Genomic DNA, 9862 nt, shown 5'->3' on the forward strand with positions numbered 1-9862 from the left:
AGTCCAACTAAATGCAAACCAGATGGAATAGCATGCCGCTGCAAGATGCTGTGGTAGCCATGCTGGTTCAGTATGCCTTCAATTTTGAATAAATCCCCAACAGTGTCACCAGCACAGCACCCCCACACCATCACACCTCCTCCTCCATGCTTCACAGTGGGAACCAGGCATGTAGAGTCCATCCGTTCACCTTTTCTGCGTCGCACAAAGACACGGTGGTTGGAACCAATGATCTCAAATTTGGACTCATCAGACCAAAGCACAGATTTCCACTGGTCTAATGTCCATTCCTTGTGTTCTTTAGCCCAAACAAGTCTCTTCTGCTTGTTGCCTGTCCTTAGAAGTGGTTTTCTAGCAGATATTTTACCATGAAGGCCTGCTGCACAAAGTCTCCTCTTAACAGTTGTTGTAGAGATGTGTCTGCTGCTAGAACTCTGTGTGGCATTGACCTGGTCTCTAATCTGAGCTGCTGTTAACCTGCGATTTCTGAGGCTGGTGACTCGGATAAACTTATCTTCTGCAGCAGAGGTGACTCTTGGTCTTCCTTTCCTGGGGCGGTCCTCATGTGAACCAGTTTCTTTGTAGCGCTTGATGGTTTTTGCAACTGCACTTGGGACACTTTCAAAGTTTTCCCAATTTTTCGGACTGACTTACCTTCATTTCTTAAAGTAATGATGGCCACTCGTTTTTCTTTACTTAGCTGCTTTTTTTCTTGCCATAATACAAATTCTAACAGTCTATTCAGTAGGTCTATCGGCTCTGTATCCACCTGACTTCTGCACAACACAACTGATGGTCCCAACCTCATTTATAAGGCAAGAAATCCCACTTATTAAACCTGACAGGGCACACCTGAGAAGTGAAAACCATTTCAGGTGACTACCTCTTGAAGCTCATCAAGAGAATGCCAAGAGTGTGCAAAGCAGGAATCAAAGCAAAAGGTGGCTAATTTGAAGAACCTAGAATATAAGACAGATTTTCAGTAGAGTTGAGCAAGTACTGTTCGGATCAGCCGATCCGAACAGCACGCACGCATTGAAATGAATGCACGCAGCCGGCACGCGGCGGGTTAAGCGGCCGGCTGCCGTCAAACCGGAAGCACCAGGTGCTTCCATTCATTTCAATGCGGGCGTGCTGTTCGGATCGGCTGATCCGAACAGTACTCACTCAAGTCTAATTTTCAGTTTTGTCACACTTTTTTGTTAAGTATATAATTCCACATGTGTTACTTCATAGTTTTGATCCCTTCAGTGTGAATCTACAATTTTCATAGTCATGAAAATACAGAAAACTTTGAATGAGAAGGTGTGTCCAAACTTTTGGTCTGTACTGTATATATAATAGTTATGTGAACAAAAACTATTTCTGACAAATATAAAAAAAACAACTTGAGATTCTTCAGTAGTTGATACCTTTTTTTAATGGCTAATAATGATGACAGATTACAAACTTTCGAAGCTCTCGGCTTCTTCTTCAGGTAAATTTAAACAATTTCTGAAGGATGCATATTTATATACAAAAGGACACTCAGGAATAGAATTTTAGGAGGGAGGTTGGAAGAAGGTTATTGTACATACAAGGCATCCTACAGAAATCACTGAACTGAGACAACCATAAAAGATGGCTCTTTGAACTGATAAGAACATTGCGAACTGATAAATTGTTTACTTGTATGTACCAATAACCTTCTTCCACCCTTCCTCCTAGAATTCTATTCTTGAGTGTCCTTTTGTATATAAATATGCATCCTTTAGAAATTGTTTTTAAATTTACCTGAGGAAGAAGCCGAGAGCTTCGAAAGCTTGTAATCTGTCATCATTATTACTAGTTAGCCATTAAAAAAAGGTATCAACTACTGAAGACTCAAGTTTTTTGTTTTCTTTATATTCCCTACCCACTGGCTAACACGGTACAAAAATAAACATTTTCCTTATACCAAATAAATAGTTTACAATATATTGGTACATCAATTTTAGACATTTTAGCAGAAGTACGCATCCACTAAAGTAATATATAGATAATTGGATACAATAGGAAAAAAGTGTTGACTAAAGCTCTTACTTTCAGAACTCAGAGGGTTGTGTCCGGCCCATTTGCCCCTGGCCTTGAAATATCCTCCAAACTGTTTGTGGTGTCCCATGATGGGAAAGTGTTATTCAGCGGTGGTCACTGGGATAACAGCATCCGAGTAACTTCATTGGCTAAAGGCAAAGTGATTGGACAACATATCCGACATATGGGTAAGGATCTAATTCATATATCTTATTAAAGGTTTCTAGCATCTAAGTGCGGTGTAATTATATTTGGCCCACGAGAACATACCAAATGTCTACTAGAGTGTCTAGTAGAGTAGATCACAAGGTAGCAAACTGTATTGAGCTTTGCTTGTTCCACATTCTTTCCTCAAGCAAAACTTACGTTTGTTTTCATATGAAAAGGTTCATTGTTGTATCTGATGAGAAGGTAAAACGACCTTAATTGCGACATTTTTTTCATTAAATATCAAGGTTATCCCGCAGCTTTGTCCAAGTGTGTAATTTTGGGTGTCATTTCAGTTTGACACCCCTGAGCTAAGTTATTGAACAAATGTAACATATAATGTAAAATAATGATTTCTATTTCTCTCCACGTGTGACAGATATTGTGACCTGTCTGGCCACCGATTACTGTTGTAATAACCTTATTTCTGGCTCCCGGGACAGAACATGTATGATCTGGCAGATCTCACAGCAGGTTGGTTATTTTATTTTTTTTCTTGTACTGTAGTATATTAGTGGTGTCCACTAGTGCAGGTTACAGGATATTCCTAATCCAAGAAAGAGGGTTAAAGGGGTTGTCCAGGATAAATAGAAATTCCTACACTAATATAATCACCCTCCCCCTGTCTACTTTCTAAATTATATAATTCAGCAAAAATGTATAGTCACCCATATCCCTGGGGCAGTCATGTGACCGTCCCAGGGACATTTTCTGATAATCACTACTACCCCCTCCACTCCTCCATTCCATCATACTTACCTCTCTTCTTTCCAAACTTACCCCAGCGGGGAACAGCTCCTCCTCCTTCTGTGACGTCTGTCCATGCGTGCGCAAAAGAGACGGAGTCCCGGCTTTGCGCTGTAACCGACACTTCATCTTTATTGTGCAAGCATGGGAACCTGAAGGAACCGCCCACGCCTGCTCAGTAGAGATGGAGTGAAGGCTACAGCACAGTGCCAGGACGGCTGCGCAGGTGCTGGCAGAATCGAAGAAGAGGAGGAGCCATTCCTCGCAGAAGGAAGTCTGGACTGGAAGATGACAGGTAAGTATAATGGGGTAAGGGGGTGGGATGAGTTAGTTGGGAAGGGCTAGTAGTGGACTGGATAGCTGGATAGCTAGGGAGACAAAGAAAGATGGTGTGACAGCCTACTGCTACCATTAGCTAAGGCAGCAGGAAGCTACACCAAGGAAACAAATGCAGAAGATGCTGGGCACTCCCAGAGAAACCCAGAAATCGCTCAAAATACTGTTAAAGGTATCTGGGTGCACTTTTTAATCCATTATTAGCACTAACAGACTTTCCATCACTTCATTAGTATTGACAATCTCTCATCTATTAATTGGGGCAATTATTTGTATTGGCTGTACCAACAATTGCCAAACCTTCATTCCAGACAATGTGTATGGCCATCTTGAAGTCCCTGATCCCAGGGAAGGACAAGTGCTGAACAAACTTAGAAGCATCACTGGGCCTCTTTGTATTGGCCGATTCCCCCATTCAGCTGCAGTTCTTTTTGTCAGTACACCCCTATTTACACAGTGCGATTTGTGGCGATCACCTTGCATCTTCTATGATACTTATGTTTTTCCTGTGTTTCATAATATTTAACCGTAAAGTCAAAGCCAGCCTAATAGATGTGATAGGGAAAGTGATACCAAGCTAGAAGAACTGTTGTATGTATTGCTTCATAGAGTTCATGAGAGACCCAGTTGAACATGTTGGGAATCTTGCAATACTTCTGATTTATGATATTTTATTTGGTGCCAGACTCCGTTGGCTCATAGCGGAACTAGATATAGTTCAGCGTGTTTGGCTCTTAGCCTCGGTATACATATGAGTGCCATATGAGTTGATGGGAAAGTGCTTGTAGTGATGGCTTTTTGCTGCTTGGCATTTTGTATAAAGATAATTTTTTAAATTCTGTAGACTTAACATGTTACAGTATTTGTATTATTAAAGGGGTTGTCCAGCTTCCAAAACTTATCTGCAAATACATCCAGAGCAGTGCTAAATCCTCCCTGTACCTTGGCTTTATTTTACTTGCTACTTATTGCGAACCATCACAGCTGTGGTCAATGACCTGAAAATAAATAAGAAACACGGTGCTGAATTTAAACAGGATATATATTAGGGGGTGTTTTATATTGATGCTTTCTGTTATTTGGCTGATATTTTTAAAAAATTGGATAACCCCCTTAGTTTTATTGAATAATGGCAGAATAGCTGCAGATCAACATTTTGTGGTTGGGAAAAAACATTTCAGAATCCACCCTCAAAGGACTTAAATACTTCTAAAACAAGCAGGGTTGCAAAATAGCAGGTCGAGCGAATGTACTGCCACTCCATTTATTTTCTATGGGACTCGGGACTCGGCTGTCTTTGACAGTCCAATTGTAGTGAGTGAAGGGGATGGATCTCCTGTTCATGTGGTGAGCGGGAATCCCAGCGGTTGGGCACCCACTGAGGGGGATAACGTGTAATAATTGGAATACCCCTTTCATTAGATAAGACACATTTATTATACGACTAAGCCATAACTTCTGTTTTCTAGGGCGGTGTTGCTGGAGATCTCTCTGCTAAGCCTATACAGATCCTGTATGGACACACAGATGAAATAACAAGTGTTGGCATCAGCACTGAGCTGGATATGGCTGTTTCTGGATCCAGAGTAAGATGAGAGATTCTACTAGATAAAGCATAATTGTTTAAAAAAAAAAAGGAAATGATGGAAAATAGATTTTGTGGTTTATGATTGGTTATTGTCTTTGTAGGACGGTACCGTTATCATTCACACAATCCGAAGAGGCCAATACATGAGGACACTGAAGCCGCCAACAGACAGTTCACTTGTCATGACTATTCCTAACTTGGCAGTCTCCTGGGATGGCCATATTGTCATTCATAGCAGCTTGGAAGGGAAAGGAACCTTAAAGGTGATTATTTTTATTTTTTTTTTATTTTTTTTTTTTTTTACTATTTTTGTTATGTAGTTTATTGCGCATATCCCTTGAACTAGTCACCAAGTCGTATGCAAGTAAAACTCAAAGCTTTTAATATTTCTCCTGAGCATTCTCATGTAACATAATTGTTGGGTAAATGTGTCCAAATGTGTCCCAGTGGAGACTGAGGCCTACGGTAACATGGCAGGAGACTGTGGTTATTTAGGAATACCTTTGTGTTTGCAGAACAAGCATGCCTTACATCTCTACAGCGTGAATGGAAAATACCTGGGCTCAGAGGGCCTGAAGGAGCAGATACTGGACATGTGTGTCAGTGGGGAATACATTGTGATTGGGAGCCGTCAGGGACATCTCTCTATACGGGATCTCTACAGGTCAGTATGTGAATGTCTGCTGTAGGATACCATAGCTAGTTACAGCAGTAGGATAAAAATAGGTTTGTTTTCTTCAGCCGTACATTAGATTTGTGTCTTCTATTGTCTTCTATTGTCTATTGTCTTCTATATGTCTTCTATTATTGCATTTGTCCTGATGTGGAAATGGTTCCCCCATGTTATCAGTCATGGCCCACGCTCTTGGTTAGTCTTGTCTTATAACATGCTGGGATATACTGGAAGCCACACTGCCACTTTATGTTACACTTTAAGGAGTATTTGTTATTTCAAGTTACCCCTTATCCATGTTAGCATCTATTATGGTGAGAGGGGGTTGCTTGACTTGTTATAGTGTAGACATGTTTCTTTCTATAGAGAACAAATGACCTCCAGGCAACATTACAGATGTATAATCCACAGATCTTTAATACTCTCAATACAAAAGCTGAATTCTTCCTGTATATTACAGACTACCTTAAAGCCGGATCCCACGTGTATAAATGAGAAATAACTCAGACTTGATAAAAACTTGTCTGGTTTATTCCTATTAGATAATAATGTTATCTTTCTCCAGGCCTTGTAGATAATAAGAAACTTAGTAGATAACAAGAAGTAAATATATAATGATGCACAAGCTATAAAATGATGGAAAATGATCATGCATCTCTGCTGAGAATGGAGACAATGGTTACAGATCGAATTCTGTATATACGTTTTGAGAATAATCTGTTTTCTTTACATTTTTTGCAGCTTGAGTCTCAGTGTTTCTCCTTTGAGTATGCGGGTTCCAATTCATTGTGTCTCGGTGACAAAAGAGAACAGCCACATTCTGGTGGGACTAGAAGATGGCAAACTCATCATTGTTGGTGTAGGCAAGCCAGCCGAGGTGAGGACATGTAATATTCTAGGATATTAAGGACTAGGGCTAGTAAACCGCTGGGTCAGATCATTATTCCAGCCATTCATGTGAAAACGAGAGTTGGCAATTTCTGATCATGACTAATGGGGTTGTCCAGGATGAAGGTATTTATGAGCTATCTTTAGGGACAGGCCATAATTATTTGATCAGTGAGGGGGGGAGGTGCAGTACACAGCTGGCCTCCACACTGTTTAGCTGTATAGGGCTGGAAGCAGATGGCTCTGTATAGTGGCTGGTCGCCAATTCAGTGGAAGTGTAGCTGCAGTACCGGCAGCTGACCACTATACGGTGAGTGGAGCCAACTGCTTCCAGCCCCATGTTTTGTATAGTGCAGAAATCTAATACAACCCTATACAGATGATTTGTACAGTGACCACCCAACAATCAAATATTTATGGCCATAAAATCGTGGATAACCCTTTTAACCTCTTTTTTTTTTTTTTTTTTTGTCGAGAGAATTTTATTTTTCACCGTCCCATTCCAAACTCTGTAGGATGAATTTCAGATTTCAGTGCCACCATTGTGAGGGGCATCAAACTAGGATTGTTATAAATGCCACGATACGAATTTTGTCTACTTTTTTAGGTTTAAATTTTGACCAGGCTAGGTTCACATTAGTGCCACTTCACAATATCCATCTGAAAATCGGCAGAGGAAAAGGTTCTGCACTGAGGACCATTTTCAGTCTTAAGGACACCCTATGGACCCCATTATAGTCAGTGGGGTCGGTCGGAACTCATGATGTGTTACCACAATTTTAGAGGTCCACCGCTTTGTTCTGTTCCTCCAGTGGACCAGAACAACAGATCTGCGACACTAGTGTAAACCTAGCGCAGTTTCTTTTTAATGTTGTCAAACTCTCTTTCCCACTAGGGGCAGTATAATACACTTTAGCACTTGGCTAGTGCTCTGTGCAGGCCTCTTTTTCCCGCTGAGCGGGTTCTGCAACAGGGACTCTGCAGCCGATTTGAACCCAGCGTTAGTGACTGTTTGAGTCATATACAATATGATACTAATCTTCAAAATGTGATCCACGTTATGCCGACTTCTCCATTTTTTTGGCTGTCTTTTTATTTGACTGGTGGATTTTCTTTTACTAGGCAAAATCAGGTCAAATTTCTAGGAAGCTTTTTGGATCGAGCAGAAGACTCAGCCAGATCTCATCTGGAGAGACTGAATACAACACACAGAACTCCTAATGTGAGGACACGACTTTGTGAGACTGCTCAGAATCAAGAGCACAAAACCCGAAGCTTTGTCACAATGTCACAAGGAGAATTGTCAATGAAGGCGAAACACTACATTGTGGAGGATCTAAGAGGATATACACTACATTGTGATGAATTGGAGAGGATATACACTACATTGTGGTGAATCGGAGAGTATATACACTACATTGTGGAGGATCTAAGAGGATATACACTACATTGTGGTGAATCTGAGAGGATATACACTACATTGTGGTGAATCTGAGAGGATATACACTACATTGTGGTGAATCTGAGAGGATATACACTACATTGTGGGGAATCGGAGAGGATATACACTACATTGTGGTGAATTGGAGAGGATATACACTACATTGTGGTGAATCGGAGAGTATATGCACTACATTGTGGAGGATCTAAGAGGATATACACTACATTGTGGTGAATCTTAGAGGATATATACTACATTGTGGTGAATCTGAGAGGATATACACTACATTGTGGTGAATCTGAGAGGATATACACTACATTGTGGGGAATCGGAGAGGATATACACTACATTGTGTTAAATCGGAGAGGATATATGCTACATTGTGGTGAATCTGAGAGGATATATGCTACATTGTGGTGAATCTGAGAGGATATATGCTACATTGTGGTGAATCTGAGAGGATATACACTACATTGTGGTGAATCTGAGAGGATATACGCTACATTGTGGTGAATCTGAGAGGATATATACTACATTGTGGTGAATCTTAGAGGATATACACACAAGTGCATTTTCTTTGCCTCATATTGCTGCTTACCTGTTCTGTCACCCGGTGTCAGCTCCTGTTTAGCAGCAGGAAGGTTATTTATGTAGAATCGTTCTATTTATGTCCTCTATATCCCTATTCTCCTCTTTTTGGTTGCACTACTTTTTTGTCTTTTTATGTTTGCCGTTCCTGATCCGCGTTTTTATCCTATTGGGGCTTCCTACGGGGGACATCACTACATTCCTCCCTTTCCTAGACCAAGCACTGGACTTCAGTCTTTTATGACTTGTCCACGGTATGGTTAGCGCATGGTGAGATGCTCCAAGTTTTTAGTCTTATGTAACTGGATAGTAAATGACAAATGAAGCCTTTTCTATTCCATGTAATGATGTTTCTATGAATGTTTGTTATTCTGTGAAATACGGTGCATTGCTTGAGGACTTCTCCATTCTGGATTAATGACCTGATTTATCTGTGGTTTTTATTCCAATGTTGTAGTAATAATTTACATTTGTGCCTACTGAATATTCGCTTTCTTCTGCCTACTTTTTTTTGGCCGATAAAGAAGATGAATACTGACGTTGCTTCTCAAGGAAGGAGGCCTAGTAACTAGTAGCATCTGGATTATATTGGAGGGGGCTCTCTTATTGTTTGAAAGGTTTTCTACTTTCGGAGCGCCCCATAATCTTCTATATTGGACGCCAAGTGTTCAGTTGTCTTGCAGTTCCAACATAAAGGGGGAAATATAGCATCACTCAGTCCTCATTGAATTAATGGACTATTCGTGGAAATGCTGAGCCCATCTCTGCTTACTATATGTAAGACCCCGCTCCTCCTAATAGAGTACTTCAATGTGGGGCCTCTAAACCAGACCCCATTATACAGCAATACTATCATGATACAGACCAAACAAGTTTTTCTAGACATAGCAAAGTGTCGTCACATAATGGGTGCTGAACGCTGCAGCAATAATCCATAGGTTCCTAGCCCTGGCTTTTAGATGGACAATACAGCTTGGCCATAAGGAAATCTTATATGCACAAAATGAATAATACTGCTTAAGATGCAGCATTGAACAAATCCCGTAGATGTAGAAGTACAAACCCAATAAGCCGCTTTATACTGTCACTACTTGAAATGGTGGTAAAATCCATATTCATTTACTAGGCTCTGCTGATGCAAGAACTTGTGTGCAATCCTATATAATGTATATTTGTTATTACTATTATGTGTATTTATTACCTGCTGCGTTATACTGTACATCGCATTATTCCAGAATCCACAGGAATCTCTCCAGTTGTATCCGGTTCATTCCATAGACTACACAGGCTCTGTTCACACTACAAGTTGTGTTCACGCTCTTTAAAGACCAAAAAAAACCTG

At 40.6% G+C, this 9862-nt stretch overlaps 1 protein-coding gene across 3 annotated transcripts in view; it reads left to right on the plus strand.

Annotated features, from left to right (window-relative positions):
* NBEAL1 (neurobeachin like 1) overlaps positions 1-8324 on the plus strand; it is a 107285-nt gene extending 98961 nt beyond the window's left edge. For all 3 annotated transcript variants that reach the window (XM_075284266.1, XM_075284267.1, XM_075284268.1), the window contains 7 exons: positions 2068-2240; positions 2639-2733; positions 4812-4928; positions 5032-5193; positions 5446-5594; positions 6345-6480; positions 7614-8324. In XM_075284266.1, coding sequence (XP_075140367.1) covers positions 2068-2240; positions 2639-2733; positions 4812-4928; positions 5032-5193; positions 5446-5594; positions 6345-6480; positions 7614-7712 — 931 coding nt within the window. In that variant the 3' untranslated portion in view covers positions 7713-8324. The remainder of the gene's footprint in view (positions 1-2067; positions 2241-2638; positions 2734-4811; positions 4929-5031; positions 5194-5445; positions 5595-6344; positions 6481-7613) is intronic.
* Positions 8325-9862: the final 1538 nt, after the last annotated feature.

The sequence above is a fragment of the Leptodactylus fuscus genome, chromosome 8 (assembly GCF_031893055.1).
Source record: "Leptodactylus fuscus isolate aLepFus1 chromosome 8, aLepFus1.hap2, whole genome shotgun sequence".
Taxonomy (NCBI): Eukaryota; Metazoa; Chordata; class Amphibia; order Anura; family Leptodactylidae; genus Leptodactylus; species Leptodactylus fuscus.